Below are 24828 nucleotides of genomic sequence, written 5' to 3'. Positions count from 1 at the left end.
GACTCGATCTTTGGGAGTTGGATCTAGATCTGAGCGATTGTGACCTACTCTGGAGGAATTTTAGTTCCTGAAGCTTTGGCAGAAGTGGCTTCAGATCTACGCAACAACGAGTTGTTCGATTGTGGCAGGATCTGACGGATTTAGAATTCGGACAATTCAGATCTCGTCAACCGTGAGCATAATTCAGAGAATTCGAAACCAGATCTGAAAAATTCCCACTCACGAAGCTCGGATCTACTCGCGAACTTGAGATTAATGCCTTTACTCCGTTCAGGAATAATGATAGGTGAAAGCTCTAATCCGATGGAGACTGTCCAGCAAACAAAGCTTGAGGAGTTGATGAACTTGATCGAGGCTCTCAAAAAAGAGAATGCAGAATTGAAAGCTGAAATGCAACATCAGCAAATGTCCGCGGTTTCGCGTCCACCTCCGACCGGAGAAGGAGGTGTTCAATCTAATATCGCGCATCAAGGCGAGCAGGACGAGAACAGTCAGTCAGCTCTCCACCGTGATTTGCCGCCAAATGCTCGTCGAGTTGAGGATCACGAAGGATCGACTCACGTTGATCCGCGACATGAGCAGATCAGACAGAATGAAGCCATGACCTTAGATCCACATCGGGAAAGGTTCAACCGAGAGGAGGTGATAAAGGTTGATCGCCGCCAAGTTGCGTCGCCTTGGCAAAGAGAGCTCATAGAGGAACGGTCGTTTGATCCGTCCTACCGGCCTTCCATGGCTACAATCACTCATTGCGGTTCGGAGAGCAGAACCGTAGCCCACAGAGCTACCACTGGGCGCCAAAGAGAGAATGAAGCGCTCCGATCCGCAGCTCGAACGGTTGATTCACCATTCACTGACGAGATCCTGAATGCCCCTCATCCAAGGAAGTTTGCTATGCCAGTATTTATTCTGTTTGACGGAACAACCGATCCGTTCGATCATGTGTACCATATCCAGTTGAAGATAACCCTGAATACGGAAAATGATGCTTTAATGTGCAAATGTTTCCCTACAAGCCTAGCTGGACCGGCGCTCAGCTGGTTCAAGAACTTGCCTAAGAGCTCCATTGGTAGCTTCCGAGATCTGTGCGATCGGTTCATAAGTCAGTACTATGGGAACAAGCGTCCGCCAAAGGACATCTCAAGCCTAGTCACAATGAGACAGCACAAAGATGAACGTCTCCAGGCTTTTCTCACTAGGTTTAATCTCACTAAGAGTATGGTGATCGAATGCCACCCTTCTACAGCGGTTCAAGCCTTCAAGTTAGCCATGACACGTGGCACTCCGTTCCATACCAGTCTGGTAGTGAACACGCCGACGACTATGGATGAACTCAATGAAAGAGCCGACGGCTTTGTGCGCCTAGAAGAAGAGGAGGCAGCCAATGCTCGGACAGCGTCGCTCGTGTCAACCGAGGAGAAGTCCAAGGCAAAGATCAGGCAGAAGCAGGCTCAGCCGCAGCGTCAGACCTCCTGGAAGGCAGAAAAGAGGTTCAGGGAGGAAGAGCTGATTACTCCGCTGAAGGTCACCCTGGCGAGGCTATATCAGGAGAACAAAGATAAGTTTCATCCACCACTGCCAATTAGGCAACCCCTCGAACAGAGGGATCAGACTAAATATTGTGCTTTCCATTCTGATTTCGATCATCAGACTAATGAATGCAGGAATTTGAGAAGGCAAGTGGAGATGTTGATAGCTAGAGGGGAGTTCGCGAGTTATGTTCAAGGCTCGGCAACAGAGCAGAATCGACCGATGGAACAAGTAAAAAGGAGCCATAAACAAAGCTCCCACAATTCACAACCAGCTCATATAATCAATGCTATCCACGCTCGACCCGAGCCCAGCGAAGATTCAGATGAGCTGCTTCGAGCGCGCCTACGGCAGGCGCAGATGAAGAAAAGGGACAGTAGTGTGAATACTCTACACCAGCAGATCACATCGATACAGATAAAGTTCGACAGGACAGACCTGCAGCGTGTTCAAATCCCCCATGAAGACCCGTTGGTAGTCAGTTTGACAGTGGCAGACTGCTTGGTGCGCAGAGTTCTGATCAATCCCGGGAGCAGTGCGAATGTCATGCCGAGGGACACATTTGATCGGCTCGAGATTAAACCAGAGAGGCTCAAGCCCACTGGAAATCCCTTGTTAGGATTCGATGGCAAGAAGGTGGAGCCCATCGGAATGGTGGAAGTAAAAGTTCAAGCTGCAGAACGAACTCTTATGGAAACTTTTGTGGTTGTGGAGATTCACCCCTCGTACAATCTCCTGATGGGAAGATGATGGATTCACAGAGTCCAAGGAGTACCCTCAACTTTGCATCAGGTCATGAGGTGCCTCGGACCCGATGGAAATAAGGTAATAGACATTCGTGGGGATCAGGTTGCAGCCAAAGAGTGCTATTCCGTCACACTAAAGTATGCTGGGAAAGGGAAGGCGCCCGTCCGACCGGTAAGCCCCAGATAGCAATTACAGGAACCTCCGCCCAAGCAGAACAGGGTGGAGGGGTCAGTTGACTTGACCGAAGAGCCCCTTCTGGATGTGCAGATCGATCAGTCCAGGCCAAAACGAACTACCAGAGTAGGAATAAGACTGACCAGGGAAGAGCGGCAAGAGCTAGCTGACTTCTTGTCTCACAATGCCGATGTATTTGCATGGAGTCACCTAGACATGCCTGGAATTAATCCCTCCGTGTCCTGTCATTCTTTGAATGTCAATCCCAATTTCAAACCAGTAAAACAGAAGCAACGAAGATTTGCTCCAGAACGCAACCAAATCATAGCCGAGGAAGTTGATAGGCTGCTTGATGCGGGATTTATCAGAGAAGTACACTACCCTGATTGGTTGTCCAATGTCGTTGTCGTGCAGAAGAAGAATGGAAAATGGCAAGTATGCATTGATTTCACCAATTTGAACAAAGCCTATCCGAAGGATAGCTTCCCGCTGCCAAAGATTGATCAAATGGTGGATGCTACCACCGGGTATGAACGCTTAACCTTTCTGGACGCTTATTCAGGTTATAATCAGATCCCTATGGGCCCGGCAGATGAAGAAAAAACTTCTTTTGTAACCGAGCGAGGGACATACTGGTACAAAGTTATGCCTTTCGGACTAAAGAACGCGGGAGCAACTTATCAAAGACTTGTTAGCAAAATTTTCAAGGATCAAATAGGAAAGATTATGGAAGCCTATATTGATGATATGGTGGTAAAGAGTAGGAAGAAGAATGATCATCTGAAACATCTGCAAGATATATTTGATGTGCTGAGGCGATATGGTATGAGGCTCAATCCAACCAAGTGCTCGTTCGGTGTGAGTTCCGGTCAGTTTTTGGGACACGTGGTCAACCGCAGAGGCATCGAAGTTAGCCCCGCTCAAGCGGAGGCTTTGATTAAGAATGCCGAGCCAAAGACGATCAGAGAGGTGCAAGCCCTCACAGGACGAATAGCTGCATTAAGTCGATTCATTTCAAAATTGTCAGACCGCTGCAAGCCGTTCTTTGACACGATTCGGAGTCATGGAAGACAGGTCTGGGGAGATGAGCAACGACAAGCATTGACCCATTTGAAGGAATATATGCAGAATCCACCAGTCCTGTCAACCCCGGATCCAGAAGAAAAGTTATTTTTGTATCTTGGAGTATCTAGTGTTGCGACAAGTGCCGTTCTGATTCGTTGCAAGGAAGGCGTGCAACACCCGTTATTTTATGTCAGTAAAACAATGACCGAGGCAGAACGAAAATACTCGAAGGCCGAACGGGTGATACTTGCACTGGTAAACGCAAAAAGAAAGTTGAGGCATTATTTCGAATCCCACCCTATAGCTGTTCTAACAACTTTCCCAATCAGAATACTTATGCACAAGCCAGAACTCTCGGGCAGAATGACAAAGTGGGCCATAGAGTTAAGTTCATTTGACATAACATATGAGCCGAGAACAGCTGTCAAAGGACAAGCGGTAGCCGATTTTCTGCTAGAATGTGACTCTGAAGATACGGAAGAAGACCTCAGGTGCGGCTCTTGGAAACTTTATGTGGATGGCTCCTCTAACCAGATGGGGGCTGGCATTGGGGTTAAACTGCAAACCCCAGAGGGTACTTCTTTGAGTCAAGCACTTAGATTTGAGTTCCGAGTCACCAATAACGAAGCGGAATACGAGGCGTTGCTGAATGGGTTAAAGTTGGCCAAAGAGCTACAGGTCAGAAGTTTGACTGTTTATAGTGACTCACAGTTGATTGTTCGGCAGGTAAATGGTGAGTACGCGACCAAGGATGACACGATGGGGGCATATCGTTCTGCTGTTCTGCATAAAGCCAAGGACTTTACAAAGATTGAATTCATACAGTTACCGAGGGAATAGAATGCAGATGCGGACCGGTTAGCATGTAGTGCTTCGAGTTCTGGTGAAACATTGGCGAGGGTGATTCCAGTAGGAATATTGACCCAGCCATCTATTTTCGAAGAACCCTTGGACTCTAACCCTTGGCAAGTCAACGTCATACCGTATGAACCGAGTTGGATTGACCCCATCATTACTTATATTCGAGATGGCGTTTTGCCTATGCAAAGGGATGAAGCTAGGAAACTCAAAAAGAATGCTGCAAAGTACGCCATCGTGCATAACCAGCTGTACAGAAGATCCTATTCTGGCCCATACTTGAAGTGTGTCACCCCCGCGGAGTCGCAGCAGGTATTGCGAGCTATTCATGAGGGTGTGTGTGGCAATCATTCTGGGGGAAGATCGTTAGCGCATAAAGCAATGACACAAGGGTATTTCTGGCCGAACATGTCAAGAGATGCGGAGGAGTTCTCTCGAAGGTGCGATAAATGCCAACGATATGGACCATTGATCCACCAACCACCTGAGGAATTGCACGTAATGGCCTCGCCATGGCCTTTCGCGCAATGGGGGATGGATGTGGTTGGTCCTCTGCCAACTGCAAGAGCTCAGAACAAGTATGTGTTACTGGCCACGGATTACTTCACTAAGTGGGTGGAAGCAGAACCATATCCTAGCGTGACTCAGACTCATGTGAGACGATTTATTTGGAACAATATTATCTGCCGTTTCGGCGTTCCAAGATCAATAGTCATGGATAATGGCACGAACCTCGACAGCAAGCAAGTAAGAGAGCTGCTGGAGGAGTATGGAATTAACCAGAAGTTGGCTGCAGTAAGTCATCCTCAGGCCAACGGACAAGCAGAAATTACAAACAGAACCATTTTCGCCTGCATTAAGAAGAAACTGGAGGACCATAAAGGGAAGTGGTTGGATGAGCTCCCGAACGTCCTATGGGCTTACAGAACCACCCCAAGGCGGCCGACTGGGGAGAGCCCGTTTGCAATGGCATATGGTACCGAGGCAGTTATACCGGTTGAGCACTTGGTCCCAACTATCAGAAGCTTAGCATGGAGTCGAGATCAGAACGACAAGATGTTAAGATTGAACCTCGATATGATAGACGAAAGGAGGGACGCTGAAGCAATAAGGTTAGCATCATACCAGCAAGTATTGGCGAATAGTCACAACAAAAGAGTGAAACACAGAGACTTTGCCCCTGGCGATCTGGTTCTGAAAAGAAAGGTGGGGATAGTCAAAAAAATGATGCCACCCTGGGAAGGCCCATACAAAATTGCAGAAGTCATAGGCAAGGGAGCATATACGTTGGAAACCATGGCGGGAAGGTTGGTCAGCAAGCCCTGGAATGGCTCGTCTCTGAAGAGGTACTACCAATAAAAGCTAAGTTTCGGCTTTATTGGATGTTGTTTGTTGTCAATCAAGTACGTATGCATGTGCAAATTCCTGAAGTTATAAAAATAACTTTCCTCTTCAATGGGTTGCTAAAAATAAAAAAAAAATAAAAAAAATGAAAAGCCAAGTGGCAAGTGGCATTCTAGCCGAGCGCCAGACACTTAAGCAAGATAAGTGGCAGCTAGCACCATAAGCCGAACGCCAGACACTTGCTAAAAAATGAAAAGCCAAGTGGCAAGTGGCATTCTAGCCGAGCGCCAGGCACTTAAGCAAGATAAGTGGCAGCTGGCACCATAAGCCGAACGCCAGACACTTACTAAAAATTTAAAGCCAAGTGGCAAGTGGCATTCTAGCCGAGCGCCAGGCACTTAAGCAAGATAAGTGGCAGCTGGCACCATAAGCCAAACGTCAGACACTTGCTAAAAAAAAAAAAAAAAAAAAAAAAAATGAAAAAAAAAAATGAAAAAAAAATGATGAAAAAAGCCAAGTGGCATTCTAACCGAGCGCCAGGCACTTGAGCAAGATAAGTGGCAGCTGGCACCGCAAGCCGAACGCCAAGCACTTGCCATAAACAAGCACACGACAAAGTTAATATAAAAGAAAAGAGAGAAAGGGTATATATATATTGAAAATGGGTTTGAACAGAGCGCAACACAAAGGAAAAAGAGAAAAAGAGTTCTGTCATCTCATTCATAATAAGCATTGAGTTTACAAAAAATGAAATATTCAAGTCACATTGTTACAAAAAAGTATGGAATCGAAGAGTCCGAAGGAGTCCTAGCTAGCTGCCTCAGTACCGACAGCATCCTGGTTGTGCCGACCCGCCTCCTCGGTCCCATCAGCCGTCTCACCCTCACGAGGTGGGGAATCAAGATGAATAACAGAGTCATTCTGCTGGGGGCCAACGTCAGCAGTGGCTATGGGAGGTACCACAGTTGACGATTGAGGAGCGGTTAGAGGCAGAGCGGTGGAGGAGCTGTAGTGATCCTTGAGGAAGCAATGTCCTGGCACTCATCAAATATGTGCTCCGCTTCGGTGGGTTCTGGGTCAACATAGACCCCCAGAGGGTCAATCCCTAAATCCTTATCGACCTCATCTGGAGTTGAGCTGGTCTGTCCCTCATCCGGAACTCGGTCGGAGAACCTTCTCGGAATCCTTGAGCATATCTAAGAGCGCCGACCCTTGAGAACCGAGCATGAAGAGCCAGCATCCCACCGTTCACTCTGCTGATTGTATCAATCAGAGCAGCACGCTCGTCCATAGTTCTCTTCTCAAAAGCCATCCGAGCAGACTGTTCATCAGCCAAAAGGCGCTGGAGCTCTGCCTTTTTGTCTCTGATTGAATCACGCTCAGTCTGCCAGACGCTCTTTTCAAGCTGGAGGGCATCATTCTCATCCTGAAGAGAGTCGTTCTCCTTCTTCAAGACATCTCTTTCTTGTTCAGTTTTTTCAAGCCGAGCCAATACCTCGGTATTCTTGCTGACGAGAAGGTCGTTTTCCTTATTGGCCACCTCCAGGCTATCAGAAAACTTACGACCCTGGCGTTCCCCATCTCTACCTGCTTCTGCATAGCCATCATTCCGAACAAAGTCTGCATAGATGTACATTAATAATGGTTAAACCGATAGTCTGGTCGGGCGAAGGCAAGACCAAATAATATGAGAGAATTCATGAGTTGGAAAATAAAAGTCACCTCCATAGCAGATTGGGGAAATTGGCTGAACACATCCTTCTGGGATAGGCCTTTCGCCGCCTCAAGGTCTTTCGGAGTCCACATGCTCCTATAATACGCCATGGCGGTCTGGCCATCCTTTAGCATGGTCTCGTTCGGCTTCACGAACGTCCCATCCGTTCGGGTGTACCGAGGAGCCCATGGTGGTAAAGTGGGAAGAGAAGGGAAGCCTGAAGCAGAAGCAGAGGCACCAGCTGCAACAGGCCCAGAGGGAGCAGGAGCTCTGACCGGGCGATGTAAGAGAGCACCCGGCCCAGAGACCCGGGTCCTTCTTGTGAGAGGTTCCTCCTCAGGGTCGACTCCACTGTCAGGATGAGGCCTTTTGCCTCGTTCTTTGTCCCGAGCGCCCCCAGCGGCAGCAGGGGCTGTAGTGATTTGAGGAGACGCGCTCGGGTTGGTAGCAGGGGTGCTGACAACAGAGTCAATAGCCACCGTGCTCGGGATGGTGTCAGAGATGGTGGCTGAGGAAGAGGCTGATGCAGGAGAGGAGGTTGCCCCAGCAGCAGAAGTGGCTGGGGGAGTATTTTTCTTCCTGCCAAAAGAGGGAATCTGAAGCCTGCTCATGTTATAGCCGAGGGATAAGAGCGCTAGGAGGTTGTCTGAAGTGAGGAGGTCTGAGCAGGAAGGAATATCGTTCAGAACGTATTTCTTCAAGTAATTACTCCTATCCCTGCAAACACTGTAGCTCAAGTCATCACAAGGTATTCCTAAGGGCGGCATATGAAAGTACAAAAGCGAGGAACGCATGTTTCGCAGGGGCAATCGTTTTTGTGAGATTTGAATTTCTTATATGAGGAAACAGAACAGACGCCAAAGGCGCTCGGGATTGGGTAATCCTCTGCAGCCGGCGAAGACCAAGCCCCACTAATGCCCACGATGTTATCCCTCTAACCCTTTTCAGATTTGATTGTGTCCGTACATATGGACATCTTCTCGATCGGGTAGAGGTGGTAGAAGGGCTCGTTAGTTCGGATCTTACTGACCTTATAACACAGAAGAAGATCTATGAGGTCAAGGTCCAGACTTCTGTCATGAATCAACAGTAGCATAACGGATATGATTCTAAAGAAATTGGGGTTTACCTGCAGGGGGGATATCCCCAGTCTATTGAAGACATAATTAAAGAAGGGGTGCAGAGGGAACCTAACGACATTCAGTTGAAGGTTTGAAAATAAAACTTCGCCGGGAAGGAGGCCGGCACCGGTCATAATATTAACATCCTTAGGGCAAACCCTAACTTGGATGTTGTCAGGAAGTCTAAGTCTCATACGAAGAACATCTAGATCTACAACCATGGTGGAAGTGTTTGAAGGATCTAAAAGGGGTAAAAAGAAGCCTGCCGAAAGTAAAAAGGAACAAAACTAACCTCTGAGGTAGAAAGCAACAAAGAGCACTGCAAGACCGCTGGAAGAATGACTCTTGAAGGATTTCACCGGAAAAAGCTTAGCACTGTTCTAAAAAGAGAGAGATTTGACTGATGATGGAGACGGTAAAAAGGCATGAAGTGGTATTCTAGAGCCTTATAAAGGCGAGGGGGACCCGAGGGCCGAAGCGTCAGGAAGGCGAGAAATTCATCGAGCCCCGGAACATTGATTCTGGATCTGACCATCCGTTCCCCCATGTGGGTTTCTCGAGCCGTCAACGTCATGATGAGACGCCTTCAATAATTACCCCCTTATTAAACAAGGGGTAATTATGGGGGCAGTTGAGGAGGCCCGAGATGACATGGGCCGGATATGACTTGCAAACGCGACATTCAGTCCGTACAGATGGGTCAGGCCCATAGAAAGACACTGTCATATTGGCCGAACGCGCATAAGCCCATCAAAGATGACCGGGACTCATGGAGGAACGGGCCTAGATCCAGCAGTCCATCAACATTTGCAAATCTCTATAAATAGGAGAAGTAATGGAAAGAAAAGGGGAGATATTTTTTGGTTGAAATACAGGAATTCTAGAGAGAGAAAGAGGGAAGGAATTTCTTGTATCTTCAGGTATTTTATAAATATTTACAAATTATATGCATAAAATAAAATAAAATATAGTGAATTCAAGGATAGAGAGGCTATTTTATTAATTTTAGAAAGGTGTTTTATTAATTTCTGCAAATTTATGTATAGAAAAAAAAAAAAAAAAAAATTCAGTGAGCCAGCATGGGTCCCTGGGCACATGCATGCTCCGCCCCTATCTTTAAGTGTATGGCCTAATTCTAGATGATCAAACTTCTTACTATCAAAAGTAACTTTTTTTTATTGTATGTGATGAAAGTAATTTTCATATTTTTAAATATGCCATAACAATGTGTTAAAAGATTATTTGGTGTAAAATATACACGTTGTGTAATTTTTGTTTTTTAATTTTTTTTTTTTTTCAATAATGTGTTAGAGCATCTTTAATGGTTGTCTATATATATTTTTGTGTTAGTATGATATGTCATAATAGATTTGAACAAAAATTTTGGAATAATTTTTTTTAGTTCCAACTATTATTTTATACTTTTTGTGTAAATATATATCTGTCAATAATAAGTTAACAATCAACCACGTGTCATGTCCAAACCCATATAACTTTTACAAACATACTTAACAAATCAATGTAGCCCCACCAATGTATAAAATTGTTGTGTATTTTGTACAATTCTTTTATAGAGTCACATCCAACTATTGTCATGGTATGACACGTGATTAGTTTGTTATTGAGAAATGTATTTTTATACAAAATGTGTAAAAAAGTGATTGGAGCTATATATATATATATATATTAGTCCAAAATTTTTATGTATATATATTTACAAAAAAAAATTATATATAGACAACCATTGAATTGAAAATGCTTTAATAATTTTAAAGACAATATATTTTAGATTCATATTCTAGAAGTTGGAAAATATTATTTAAAAAAAAAAATTGAGAATCTTATTCTGTTGATCAACAAGTGATTCGAGTGGAATATTCCGGAAGAAGGTGCCATGATGAGCTCATACCGAAAATAACGACCTAAGCAAATTGTGGGCCTAATTGAGACCCGATTACCTTTGGAGGAAATTTGGGCTTTCGTTTAGGCCAATAGCAAACCCTAAAGTTCCCAATGTGTGGTATATATCTCAGCATCTGCCGCCCACACCTTCTCGCCTCATCTTATTTCATTCATCAACATGTTTTCTGGTAGCACTTAATTATATGTTCTAATCTGTCGATACTATATATATGTATATATTGCGTTAGTAGTTGATTTTTGTGAATAATGGGGCGATGATGACAGAAATCGTTTCTCGATTCTGATTTTGGTTATATTTATTGACCATTATATTGCTATATGATGACACTGTTTGTGCGTGTCTGAGCCTTAGTTCTGTTTATGTGTGTGTGTGTGAATGGTTGTTACTTCTTAAGTTTCTATGTTATTTTGCCTTTGAATATAAATCACTGTTAGCATGGATGTATTGAGAGAATTTTTGGGGGGTTTGCAGTGATTATAAAGTAAATTCCTCGTTCTGAATGCTAAATAAAAAAGCATGAGAGACTTTTATTTACACCCATAGAATCTGAGCAGCCCCTAATTTCTCCAATGCTTCTTACGCTCTGTTCAACCAACCCATTACAGGGGGAAAAAATCTAATTTTCAGAAAATTGCTGTTATTGAATGTTGTTTTGTGAAGAGAACGGAACAAATTTTCAGATGAAATTCTACATGACGTGCTTAAGCTAGCCCTTTTTATTACTGTATGGAGTATTATTTAGGAAAAATTACATAAAAATGGAGTTAAAGTTACATATTTATTTAGAGGCTGAGTCAAAGTTTCATATTTCTCTAAAATGGATTGCTGAGGTGGCACATGGTTTTTTACTGTTTAGAAATTGTGGTGCCTAAAATACCCTTCCGCGAAGGTACTACTTTTTCTTCGAAGGTACTACTTTTTTGAACTGAAGGTACTACTTTTTGGTGTCCAGGTACCATATTTTTTAAACACTCACGAAGGTACTACTTTTTCTTCGAAGGTACTATTTTTTTGAACTGAAGGTACTACTTTTTTGAACTGAAGTACTACTTTTTTGTTAGGGAAGGGCATTTTAGGCACCATAATTTTTTAAACAGTAAAAAACCATGTGCCACCTCAGCAATCCATTTTAGAGAAATATGGAACTTTGACTCAGTCTCTAAGTAAATATGGAACTTTAACTCCATTTATATGTAATTTTCCCTATTATTTATCATTCCATAATATGGACAAAAATGTCTTTTTAAGTTTTCTAAACTAGTCCTTTTTATTATTATTAATCATTACTTTATATGGATAAAAAATCATTTCAAATTTTTTAAAGGCAAAATTAAATTTTAAGCATGTCATGTAATAATAATAATAATAATAATAATAATAATTATTATTATTATTATTTATTTATTATTATTATTTTTTAATGACAAGAAGGCTAGTTGTAACCATTAACAATGGTCATTTGTTTTACATCGGCTTCGGATGGAAAGTATAAATAAGTGGGTATGCAGCATTATTCAACATAGTTTAAACTTTTGGATAAATGGGCAAACGCTCACCTGTTACAGTTGGTATTAAAATCAGACTCAATCTTTGATTTGATGTCACGTCAAGCACTCGACTCGGAAAGCGTCCAAGTGAGCCACTCCAGGTAGACAAGGTGGCCCGAGCCGCAACAAGGACATTGCGAGTATGGACGGGGGAGAATGTAACAAGGGTCATTTGTCCCACATCGGACCCGGATGAAAAAGTGATTGGATATAAATGGATATGCTTCCAATATGTTGAACTTTTGGATAAATAAGTAAGCGTTTATCCGTTGTACTAGCCTAGTAACGGTGGGCTCAAGCTTGATTCCGTCCAATAAAGACGGTTTGAGCTCGAATTTAGCTTACAAAATTAATTCTTGTTATGAGCTTGGCTAGATAGCTCTCTACTTTTTTCTTTTGAGAGAACTAGATTTTCAATAACTTATCACAGTTTTGATTTCGATGGAAACAGTAATCCCCAAAATCTATCAAAGTTTTTTTGAAGAGAGAAATGTGATTGGAAAAAATGACCTAGACCATTGAAGTTGAGAAGATAGGTTAGGGTTAGATAGATGTGTGTGTGTGTGTGTGTGTGTGATGGGCTTGGTCATCTTGGCTTCTGTTTTGTGATAGAAACAAAATTGTTTGGGTTGGTTTGGGTTTTGTAATGGGTTTTGTTTTGTAACTAGACAAAAAAATTGAGTTGAGTTAAGAGATTAAAAGCTTTGGAGATTTTTATAAGTGGGCTTAATGTATATTTTCATAATTTACATATATACACATGTATATATAATACATTTTTTTAAGCTTTAATCAGTCTTTGTTCACGAATGCGTTCACGGACAAACGAGCCGAAAGAGTTGTTTGAGTTTGATTCGTTTATTAATCTAGTTTTAAAATTTTGTTTGAACTTGGTTTATTTATTAAACAAACAAATACGAACTGACCTTTTAGTGAACCAAGTTCGAGCTATTTGTGCTTGGTTCATTTACGATATTGGTTAGAGTAGTTACTCAAACTAAGGCCGCCTTGGAGGTTAGTGTAATTTTTAAAACTAGATGGGGAGGTTTTTGTTATTTAGGCATTCAACAGAGGAGGTTAGTGTAATTTAACAAAAGAATATAAACAAGGTTGGCATCCTAAATCACAAAGGGTAAAATGACTTGTGGACTTTGGAAGCGCTCCGTGCATTCTCGTATTTTGCTGCTTTCGCGCTCTTGTGCTCTTGCATCTGCTCCTCCTGTAATGTGACTTAGCTTTGGATTTGATATGTTAAATATAAAACATTTTAGTATCTTTATGTACAATCAAACACCAAAAAAATGTGGAAAACATTTCAACCTTGTTTGAGAAGTATTTTATTTCGAAATAAAAGAGTCTCAACTCATTAATTTGAAGTTTTTAATTAGATGGTATCTCAAAAAATAAAAATCCTTCCATTTGATTTTTCTTCAAATCATAAAATATGACTTAAATGTGAATTTTTAAAATTCCGTTAGGTTTTTCTTTTTTTTTTTTTTTTTTTTTTTTTTTTTTTTTCAGCACAAGTTCATTTATGCTATGGTTCCCAAAATGGATGATCAATTTACGTTGATGAGCTAATTTTTGGACAATTAATCTTACGGCAGTCATATGTAACAAGTAATGGGTATAGGGTAAGATGTTGCAATAGGCTGATATTTGGGATAGAATACAAGGGCTGACTGGCTGAGAATATAAATACCAAGTTGTAAACACGACTCTTTAAAGAGAGATGATCATTGTAAAGACATGATAAAATTTCCGAACAAGTTTTTCCATCCATAAAGAATTAAAAAGATGGTAAAATTTCAGATTATAAGATTCTTTATCATTGAACATTTACTTCCATCTTAACTCCACAATCAAGAGACTATGGAATCGCAAGGTTTCTTGTACATTGCTAACATCTTTTTTCGCCTTCGCCTTGATGCTTTACAAATCAGGGCTTTGGGATTGCGAAGCACTTCTAAAGATTGCCCAACAATATTGGTGTGATAAAAGTTTAGAAACTCTTTCCTTGTGTCACCAAACCAAGGGCCATGTGAGTTCACACACGCACACAAAACACACACATATATATATTAGTCCATCTGTGAAAAAAAGAAGCTAGAGATTCTGTGCTTGGCAACCTGCTTGTTCCCAATGATGGGCTTGCTTTTCCTTGGCAAAAACTTGCCACTATGATATTCTTTTTTAGCTGACAACCAACCCGGACAAATATCCTCTCTAGTGGAACAGTAGTAAGGGAGAAGAATGAGTGCACAGATCCCTTAGAGTGCATTCCAAACTTGACGAAATATGATCTGCTCTGTTCACATGAGAGGATTTTCTTCCCAACCAACCCAAATGGTGTTTGATTGGTTTTAACTCTGATCCTTTGATATGCCACCATCTGCTTCAACTTTGCAAATTCTTCTCCCTTATTAGGCCCAAAAGAGCACTGACATTGGCACTTGGATAACCTCCCTTTAAGGGATCTGTGCACTCATTTTTCTCCCTTGTTAAGCAAAGTATTTATATCAAAGATGCAACATTGTATGTTACATTTTATTGCAACGATATCACACTATTAAATCGAGAATTTAAACCACTCATGTAGTTGTTGCTTATTTCATTGGAAACAAGATTGGCATACAGGAGAGGATTCTGGTTCCAGACATTGACCCTCCCCTCCTCCCAATGCCATCTTTAAAATTAATGCAATATACAATAATCTCAGAAAACTACGATGTATTTGGCAGCATATGATGATGATGATGATGATGATGAAATACTCAACTTACATCACAAATGTAATAGGCCAAGTGGCCAGCCATTTCATTGCATCTCATCGCAAGTAAGCTTTAAGCATGAAAAAAAATTGGCAGATGACACTGCATAAAGTACAATGAATATATAACATAGAGAAATGAGATGCCTCTTGGTGTTTCCCTACTTTTCCATGCCAAAATTCACAAATGCCTGTTTCAATTCCTAATGTGCCAGAAATACCAATGCAAATTTGATATCAAATTATGTTTACAAAGCATTTATAAGTAATGCATGCCTGTTCGAATGATTCAATAATGTACAACTAAGGGATTAAGATAACACATCACAATAAGGTTGCACTGAATTATAACATTAATTACTTTTAGACCCAAATAGAAGCAGAAATGGCTAATGCACTTTGATTAAACAAAAACAAGATAAAACATTGCAAACCATATTAAACAGAAACAAGAGAGAGAAATTACTAAATTCAATTGAGGTGTTCTAAACTCCCTCATTCTTCTTCCATTGACTCTTATTCTAAACTTTCTCACTCTTCTACCATCAATTTCATTTTCTTGCTTTGCTGATTTGCTCTCATTACAAGGATGGTACGGAGAAGGAACTTGCTAGTGTTGAACCCAGCCCGTCATCACAAAAGCTGCCATACTCATTGGTCTTCTTGTCAGCTCTTGGACTGCTTCCTGAACTGCTGTTTGAAAGTGAAACGAAAGTAGTCTTCTGCAGGACACCTGTGGGGGAAGATCCCAATTGAGTATTGCCATCCCATGCTTCATTCACGAGTTTCATAGCTGATGAATTCTTGCAGGCTCCCCCAGTGCCAGAGGTGCCGTTCAAGACCTCTCCTAACGGACCCCCTATTGAACTTCCCCAAGAGACTAGTACACCATTTGTTTGCTTTTGAAATGTTTCGCTAAGGTCATTACTCATCCCCAAACCCATTTCAGTTGGGTCCAATTCACGAGATAGCCGAAGCGGTGAGATGGCTATTTTCTCTTGTAGGGTTGGCGATGATGTTGACGAGAAGTTGGAGGTCATAGGAATTGACATTGAGAGCTGGGTCCAATCTGACTTCAGTTCTTCAGGCCAGGCAGTGGTGATACGATTGGATTGGTCCTTGGGCCAGTCATCAATGAATTGGCGAAGTGAATGTTGGTCACGGGTTTTTTGGTCACCGAAATCCACGAAAGAGTTATAGTCCCTAGGATTGAAGTAGGAACTTCTCTGTGAAGGATTGAGGAAGGTATCATGAGAAACAAGTCCAAACTCTGGTTGAGAGAACCCATCTAATGGGACATGTCTTTGAACGGAGAATCCAGAGCCTTTAGGCATCAGGTTGATGGCAGGGGACACCATGGACAGGTCTTGGGGATTTTGTCTTCTGTCACACACATTTTAAAGTTTAGAAACAAGCATAAGAAAAGAACAAGGACAGAGATGAAGTAAAATCACAAAGCAAAAAAAAATGTCAAGATTTACAAGCCTCAATGATAAAATTGAAAAGCTCAAAATTATCTTAAAAATAAAGAACTCAATCCATAAAAATTGAACATGGGAGACAAGTACAAAGTCTTCTTAGAGAAGGAATCTCAAGTCTCACAGTAGAGTGTACTATAGAATAAAGAGGAAAAAGTAGGAACTATGCATGTTGTTTATATCAATGATCCAATATGAATATATAAAACTCAATATGGAAAATGAGAAAGTATGGAATCTCAAATTCATGAATAGTATTTTGTATTTATTTTTTACCTATTGATGAGAGCAACTGTAGAAGGATTGGTAGCACCAGGCTGCAAGGAGTTGAACTGGTGCTGCATGACATTGAGGGTGTTGGATGCACTGCTGCTGGACACTACCGATGCTGAAGTTGAAGAGGCGATTGGTGTCACCTTTGATGTAGTGGATCCAGAGACAACATGGCCAGTCTGGCCTTCCACATGCTTTCTTGAACGGTGGCGGCCCCTATTTATGTGCCTTTCACAGTACTTCTGGTCAGGAACTGCATCTCTTGAGCACCGCCATTTCTTCCCATCCGTACGACGACACCTCCCGGGCTCAGGATCATTGTTGCCAGAGAAACCTAGATGGAAAGAACCCCATCCGACTGCACGTACCAGAAAGGGGGGAAAAGCAAAAAACAAAACACAAAGACAGTAGACAAAATTCAACAGAAAGAAGACGAGTTTTGCATCAAACAGTCTTATAGCTAGGAGTACTTTAATTCGTGCATATAGGATGAGGAAAACCATATGAGTTAATGCAGATAAATCTTAATTGCTTAAAATAGTAAATGGTATTAAATTATAGGGGAGTAAGACAGTATCCTTGAGTAGCAAATTAAAGATACCAGAAGGTCTGATATAATAGGAGAATAAGATTGTAAGTAGGAATGAAAGGATTGGGTTCTAAAAGTTGGAGGACAAATAAAAGATACCTGTTACCTTAACCTAATAAACAGAAGTTCATATTCCAACACAGCAATCCATATACCAAAAATAAACAAAAGGGACACAAACAATTAAGCATAAATAAAAGGAGAAATCATCTTATTTCTGGTCTTGAATTCAAAGGGGAAAAAAGAAAAAAAAAATTTGAAAGGAAGAGAGCAAGCTTACATGAATTGGGGGCATAGTAAGAAGGTGAACCGGATAATCCGAATGGGTTGATGGATTTCTTGAGGGCAATGAGCAAATTGGATGGAACAGGCACATTTGCCGTAATGTATTTATAGATCAAGGCCTGGTGCTCCAGCTCCATCCACTGAGATGGAGTAAATGGCCCTCTAATCCCAGGAAAAGACCCATGCATGCCTGCATTGGAGCTTCCAGCACCATATCCTAATACATAAAAAATGAAGGCAATCAATTGAAATTTATAGAACAAGCAAGAGACAATAACTAAAAGTGACAAATAAGTTACTGTGAAACCAGAAGAACCAAAACCCTTAAACTGTTTTGACAGCTAAAAAGCAAGTAATATCTGAACATGAAAATAAATCCAAGTCCAGCATGAATTGGCAGCAACATTAAGGAAGCTTCGAATACAGAAAGAAAGACATAAATTAAAACAGGAGACAAAGGGAAAGGATCGATCGAATGAAACCCAACCGAAAATCTCTAGCCTTAGAGAATCTTATTGCTTCCCCTAACCATTGATGCCCATTTTGCCCCTTTTGTTCAGATAAATCTAGATTCTAGTGTTACCAAAATTTACCCTAACCATTGCAGGATAAATCTAGTTGTTGGTGCTATATATATATATATATATATACATATAGAGAGAGAGAGAGAGAGAGAACCAACAACTAATTTTAAATTTGACAAGACTCGAAACCAAAATTTCTATTAAATGTCTATGAAAAGACCCATCACCTAGTAAAGGAAAATAAGCCATGTAAAAATACTAAAAATCCCATTTTGTGCAATGAAAAATAATGAAAAATTTTCCACCGTAAGCGATTCTCACAAAATCACCATCCAAGCAAAACCCACATATCAATTTGACCAAAAAAAAAAAAAAATGAGAAAGTAAGTTTTAGCAAAACATTTATATACCTGTATTTCTAGAGTAAGAATAAGGCGAGTGTTGATAGTAAGGAATGACTGAGTTTTGAGTATTCCTGTAGACTAATCCACCATTTTTACTGGGAAAATGAACTTCTGATTTGGGTAAAGAGAAGCTGAGTATGTTGTGGTGTTGGCCACCGCCGCCAAGAGCAGCAGAGAGCAAAGAGTTAGATCTCAGCAGACCAGTCCCCTGCTGATGCAACATTGTCTTGGGCGGCTCATCAAAGCCATCAGGTCTGGCCATTTTGGACCTCCCCCATTCATCTTCACCAGACTCAGATCCCTCCTGCTTGAGAAACCCAGATCCATTGTTCTTTGGCTTGATTGCCTCCGTGTCAGAAACTACCTGATGAGAAGATACTCCACTCTCTGGACCTACTAAACCCTCTAAACTCACCACCCCAAAATCCATATTATAACGGCCACAAATCACAAAGCATGAGTTCGTGAGAAGCAATCGAGAGAGAGAGAGAGAGGGGTGCAGTCTAAGGTGACTCTGGGGATTTAAAAGCAGTGATCTTTGAGAAAAAAATAATTGGGGAGAGAGAGAAAAAGAGTTGAAACTTGGAACTCAGCAGCAGACAAACTTGTACAAAAGACTATCTCCACATTTCGGACATTATGCTGTTGCTAGAGCAAATTTCTCTAATTTATAGGCCTCCAAAAGAGAAATTGAAGTTAATCAACAATAACTCCATTTTAATAAAATCTCACTTATCCATCTAGTAATAGATTTTTTTTGGGGATGTTACAATATTACTAAAATCTCCCTAACCTGAATGAAAATGGAAAAGAAAGGATTTTTCCTTTTTTTCCATTTACTTGTATTCTCATTTCAGTGATATTGCCGCGAGTTGTTTTTTTTTTTTTTAACCATACTAAAATCTACAAAATCATAATGATGCACAGAAAATAGGGTAAATTGTATTTAACTCCCTGACTTGTGTTGTTTTGCAGTAAACCCCTTTTAAAATTATTATGGCAAAAAAAAAAAAAAAAAACCTCTAATTAATTGACTAACTGAGGGGTTACTTTTACTAAAATACCCCCACCAAATCAATGGTGGTTTTATTTAATTTGCCTAATTGTGTAAATTTAGCTAAAATATTTTATTTTATTTTATTTTTCCCCTTTCTTTAATAATTATATTTTAACTTATGTTTGTTGTTACATGTATCACTACACTTTTAATTAAAGAAATGCATAAAAATAAATTAAAAAAGTAAAAGTAAAATTCATATTTATCAGTAAAACTACATGTTATCTCTTTAGTATAAGTCTCGTCTAGTTAAATCCTGCAGTATCTTTTCTCCACATTTTTTTTTCTTTCTATTCAATCAAACAAAATGAGAGAAAAACCTACACTTTTATAGTTTTATGTCATTCAATTAATTTTTTGAATTAAAAATAGTTTTTGTCAATCTAATTATTTGGTCAAATGGTTATCTCGTATACTTATATATATATATATATATATATATATATATATATATATATATATATACATTCTATAAAATGAATTAAAAAAATAATATACATAATATAATAATGATATATATAATATAATATGAATAAACACATAAGATTTCACTTTATTTGTAGCTACAATCGTAACTATGAATTCTACTTTTAATTTTTTTTTATGCTTTTTTTAATTAAAATTATGGTGATGAATGTAACAGAAAATAATCATGGGCATTGCGGGCCAATGGTATCTTCCTTACTTTCCAAAATGGATGGTGAGAGTTCGAATCTCTAAAGAAACAAAGTGGGTGTGTAAGTTTCTTGCCAATCACAAAAGAAATATATATATATATATATAACAGAAAATATAAGTTCAAATTTTATTATTCAAAAAGAAAAAAAAAATGGAAAATTTTAACTAAATTCACACAATTAGGCTGGGTAGGGGTTTTTGGGCAAAAAAAAAAAATCTTATTTTAAAGTTGGTGGTAAAAATTTGAGCAAAAAGGAGTTCTAAATACCCACTTAAGCTTCAATAGATTTAACAAGTAATGTACAATCTAGAGAAAAATCTTAGCAAGTATCTTATTTACCAAAAAAGAATGAAAAAAAAAAAAAGATTTTAGCAAGCATAAATGATTTAATAAATGGTTATTTTAAGAAATTTAATCTGTCAACTACCTGAAGCCATGATCTAGGTATTGAAAACATGTACTAATATTTACTAAAACTTTTGATGGTATTTGTTCATAATATTTCATGTTGTCGGCTCTATCTCAATGAGATAATTAAAGACAAAGATGATGATAATGATAGTGTTCATGATATTTTATGAATTATATCCTATCAATCATGCATATACTGAATGACATCAATTGAAACGACGTACCTTGAAATTTATCTCTTTCAGTCCATTAGAGGTAGCAAACTTACCTCCCTCGTTTTGAGTCCACGTGTGGTTGCAAAGTAGTACTATTAGGATATTAAGGTGACTACTGACTATTTAACACAAGTTCAATTCCTTTGTAGAAAAAAAACTGAGATTCAAGTCCTAATAGAACAACGTGGTTTATAAGTAATAACAGCGTTGCCACTATGCAATTGATGCCATTAGAATAAAAAAGGAAGCAAAAACGACCTATTTATTTATTGATGATCTAATTAGCTCACCCTAACCAGTGATCACTTCAATTTTGAAAAAAGTTCAACAATCTCAATCTTGATGTAGAATTTATTTGCGTCACTTGTATATCAATTGTTGTGTTTCTATTATAGACGATATTTTTATATTTAAATTTTGTCACCTTCCTCCTCCTCGTCGATATTTTTCTCACATTTTATTCGTTGCAGCATTTTCTTTTAAAGTCAATGCTCTTATTATAATTGCTTTTGGACAATAATAATGGCCGTCACTCCATTAAAATATATAATGGATTAAATTGTCAATAAAATAAGAATCTCAATTTTATCATACTAGTCATGTAGAATAGTTGCATTTGATATATCGAAATCGTTATCTCATGATATGACTTGTGTTGACGTGATTTAGTAACATTTAACATCACTAAAAAATGAACTAAATGGTGTAAAATCTTACCATTTAAAAACTAAAGATAAAAATTGTATAATTTGAACTTGGCTTATTTCCTTGACAAACAAACTCGAATTGTTTACAAACATAAAACCTTAATTAAAAACTTCTTTAGATAACAATTATAAGTTATATATATATTTGAAGAAGCAAATGAGTATGCAAAAATGGAATGAATGTCATTTATCTTCTAAAAAAATACTTTGACAGCTAATGATAAGTTTATAAAAGGCCAAATACAAGTTAAAGAATAATTTCAAGACATTTGGGGCTTCATGTACAAATATGTAAAATAAGAAACAAAAAGTGATAAAAAAACCAAATATAGTCATATCGTGAGAAAATGGAAGTGAGAACTTTAAGAAGAGGACCAGTTAGTCATTTCAGTGAATGGGGCTATTGATGTCATTTCAATCTCATCTAAGATAATTAAGATTTTATCTAGAGTTTGAATAGGGTTCTTGTCTTCTTGTTAACAACCTGCCTTTCTTAAAGACTTCCACTAAGTAGCGTTCATATTATCTGTATCTGTGTCTCATGCCTTATCCCTGGATTTATTAGCGCAGGGACAATGCTAAACCGCGTGTGGGTTAGCAAACCAACAACAGTGCACTCCCCACGTGACTTCACAGTTCACACCCCAAACCCTAGTTAAACCCCTTTTTTACATTGTGTCATCAAACAAACAACTTCAAACTATTCCAATCCTCCACTTCTAATTTGTCCATATTCGAAAGTAATTTGGAGTTCGGGGAGTGATTGGATGAGCAGACATTGAACTCTCTACCACGTGGCAAACGACGATTAGTCAAGATCAGAGATATTATAGTTTGACTTTGAAACTGTCCTGTCATTGTATGTATTGATCTTAAGTTTATCTAATGATCTTAAGTGGGGTGGGGTGGTTTGTAATTTTGTACTGTATCAAATGACTAGCGAGAGGCATGTGAGTTGATGGTATCTTTGGACTACTCTGAGTCGAGTTCAAATTTTATCGCAATGTGGAGCGGCTCTTTTAATTGTTGAATGTGATGACGTGGCCGATTTAATGGATGATTAATACTTGAAAATTTTGATTTATTGCAAAATTTTTTAAAATATCAATTATTTTTTTAATAATTTTTTAATTTGCAAGAAACTCATGTATCTTTGTACGGCAAAATAATACACTAATATTGTGTTTGAGAATATCCAATTGATATTTTGAATTTAGAATTGAAAGAAATTTAGTACAAAATTGTAACTAAAATTTGTCTTATTTCAAATCTAAGTTACTGGTTAGGTGCTTTCAAACTTAGCATAAACTTATATTTTTTGATTTTAATTTGTGACCATCTAATTTGCTAATGTGATTTTCAGACCAACATCGTTATTTAAGTTGATTGTTCATAATATTGAGTTTGTAAATCGATATTCATCATAAAAATATATTAATGAGGCATATTGGTACATCAAATTTTTTTTTTAATGGTTCCATTTAATTCCATGATTTCCATCCTATCACATGGACTACATATGAAGTAAAAGAAGACCATCAGGTTAGTGTCCTACCAATTTTTATGTGATTTTGAACTACTATTTGACCACTTAACCAGTGGATGTGAAGCTTAATTGTAACATTAAAGGTACACATTTGAATATTTGATATTCTATGATAAATGAGTTTCACTTAATGAATTCAAATAAATTTAGTCAAACTCTAATTTGTTTAGTACTGTTTGACTTATAAAAGCCATGATATCATAATTCGTAACAAGTTTTTTCTGAGTAATATCTTGATCATTATTAAACTCTAACTCAAGTAAATTGGATACGTATAGAATTACCATGCTGATATATTAATAAACACGATCCAAGTTAGTTTTGTTTTAATCACATTTACAAATTCAACAAACTATCTAAATAACAACATAACCTCTATTTAACTGTTATTTATGGACATATTAACTAATGCGATAAAGTCACACTGAATACATTATTTTCTTACTTCCCCATATAGAATTTTAACAAATAGGTAAAATAAAATGTCTACTTCCCTTGAATTCCGAATTAGCATCATCTCCGAAATAAATAAATAGGAAAAGTGTAACAATGATCATTTCTCCCACGTCGGATCCGGATAGAAAAATGATTAGGAATAAATGGGTGGGTATGTAACATTGCCCAACAACTTGAACTTTTGGATAAATGAGTAAGCGTCCACCAGTTACAGTTGGTATTAAGGTCAGACCCAATCCTTGATTCGGTATTACGCCAGGCAAGCAGGGTGGCCTGAGCCACAATGAGACTGTTGCGAGTTTGGATAGGGGATAATGTAACAAGAGTTATTTGTCCCACATTGGATCCGGATGGAAAAGTGATTGAGTATAAATGAGTGGGTATGCAGCACTACCCAACAGCTTGAGTTTTTGAATAAATGGGTAAGCGCCTACCTGTTACAGTTGGTATCAGAATCAGACTCAATCCTTGATGCGGTGTGAGACGTCCGGGTAAGCAGGGTGGCCCGAAGGATCATTTGTCACCTATCGGATCTGGATGAAAAAATGATTGGGTATAAATAGATAAGTATATAATACCACCCAATAATTTGAATTTTTGAATAAATAAACAAGCGCCTACCTGTTACAGAAAGACACCTAAGAGATTAGCTCAAACCAAATAATATTGAATCTTGAGTAATGTGAAAAGAAAAATTATACTCCTTCTGTTTTAATTTAAATGTCGTCATTGGAAACTATGAAATTATATTCCTTCTGTCTTAATTTAAATGTCGTCATTGGAAACTATGACTCACAAAATTGTACAAAATTATGAGTCACAAATTCTCTCTAATGCTCATTATAAAAGATGCTCATTTACTTTTATACAAGTACAATGATCACTCTATTTTTATTTTTACCATTCATATCTTTAGTCAGTCATTTCTAATTGTGAGTCACAGTTTTTAATGACGACATTTAAATTAGAACGGGTGAATTTTTCAAACACTATTAGACATCTCTCAATGCTCATTATAAAAGATGCTCATTTACTTTTATACAAGTACGATGATCACTTATCTTTATTTTTTCCATTTATATCTTTAGTCTATACGGAGTATTCTAGTTCAGAGTCTGATTTTTCTTCAAAAACTGTTAGATGTCTATTCATTTTCAATTTTGAGTAACTAAAACTAGTAGAAGTTCACTTTGTGTATACATTTGATCAATTTCCTTAGATAGTAAATGAACAGGCAATGATGGCTTGGAAAACTAAAATGTAGGCTTTAATTTATTGGGTAAGACATAGATCATGTCTCTTTATTAGGTTAGTTGGTATTGTCTTCTTCCTCTTATAGGTGCACTGTGAAAAAGTAGAAGGGGTTGAAAACATTACCTGAACCATAGGTCCGTCCCTAGGCATTGTTAC

At 38.7% G+C, this 24828-nt stretch overlaps 1 protein-coding gene and 2 non-coding genes across 4 annotated transcripts; 2 read left to right on the top strand and 1 right to left on the bottom strand.

The window, feature by feature from the left end:
• Positions 1–10725: 10725 nt before the first annotated feature.
• Positions 10726–10826, top strand: LOC132287607 (small nucleolar RNA snoR126). Its single transcript, XR_009473101.1, has one exon. It is a non-coding gene; the product is annotated as a small nucleolar RNA snoR126 (small nucleolar RNA).
• Positions 10827–10938: 112 nt separating this feature from the next.
• LOC132287599 (small nucleolar RNA snoR8a) lies at positions 10939–11032 on the top strand. The gene has a single exon (XR_009473094.1). It is a non-coding gene; the product is annotated as a small nucleolar RNA snoR8a (small nucleolar RNA).
• Positions 11033–14974: 3942 nt separating this feature from the next.
• On the bottom strand, positions 14975–19014 carry LOC132285077 (growth-regulating factor 1-like). 2 transcript variants are annotated; one of them, XM_059787242.1, is made up of 4 exons: positions 18354–19014; positions 17415–17636; positions 16549–16903; positions 14975–16177 (listed from the first exon to the last, which is right to left on the bottom strand). In XM_059787242.1, the coding sequence occupies exons 1-4, from the start codon at positions 18775–18777 to the stop codon at positions 15376–15378; spliced, it is 1803 nt and encodes a 600-aa protein (XP_059643225.1). In that variant the 5' UTR covers positions 18778–19014; the 3' UTR covers positions 14975–15375. The 2 variants fall into 2 exon arrangements, with proteins under 2 accessions (XP_059643225.1, XP_059643226.1); XM_059787243.1 differs by having other exon boundaries at positions 14975–16174.
• Between the last annotated feature and the right edge of the window lie 5814 nt (positions 19015–24828).

This window comes from Cornus florida, unplaced genomic scaffold, assembly GCF_030987335.1.
Source record: "Cornus florida cultivar Cherokee Brave unplaced genomic scaffold, ASM3098733v1 CherokeeBrave_3.0.0_Hap2_Chr11, whole genome shotgun sequence".
Classification (NCBI taxonomy): domain Eukaryota; kingdom Viridiplantae; phylum Streptophyta; class Magnoliopsida; order Cornales; family Cornaceae; genus Cornus; species Cornus florida.
The sequence above is the reverse complement of the archived record's forward strand: the minus strand, read 5'-3'. Positions and strand labels throughout refer to the sequence as shown.

Excerpts from the sequence above, each read along its gene's own strand:
- LOC132285077 (XM_059787242.1), bottom strand. The coding sequence starts at position 18,777 with ATGGATTTTGGGGTGGTGAGTTTAGAGGGTTTAGTAGGTCCAGAGAGT. Across the intron at positions 17,637-18,353 it reads TTCTTACTCTAGAAATACAG|GATATGGTGCTGGAAGCTCC; the intron begins GTATATAAATGT and ends TTTATGTATTAG. Across the intron at positions 16,178-16,548 it reads ACAGTTGCTCTCATCAATAG|AAGACAAAATCCCCAAGACC; the intron begins GTAAAAAATAAA and ends TGTGTGTGACAG.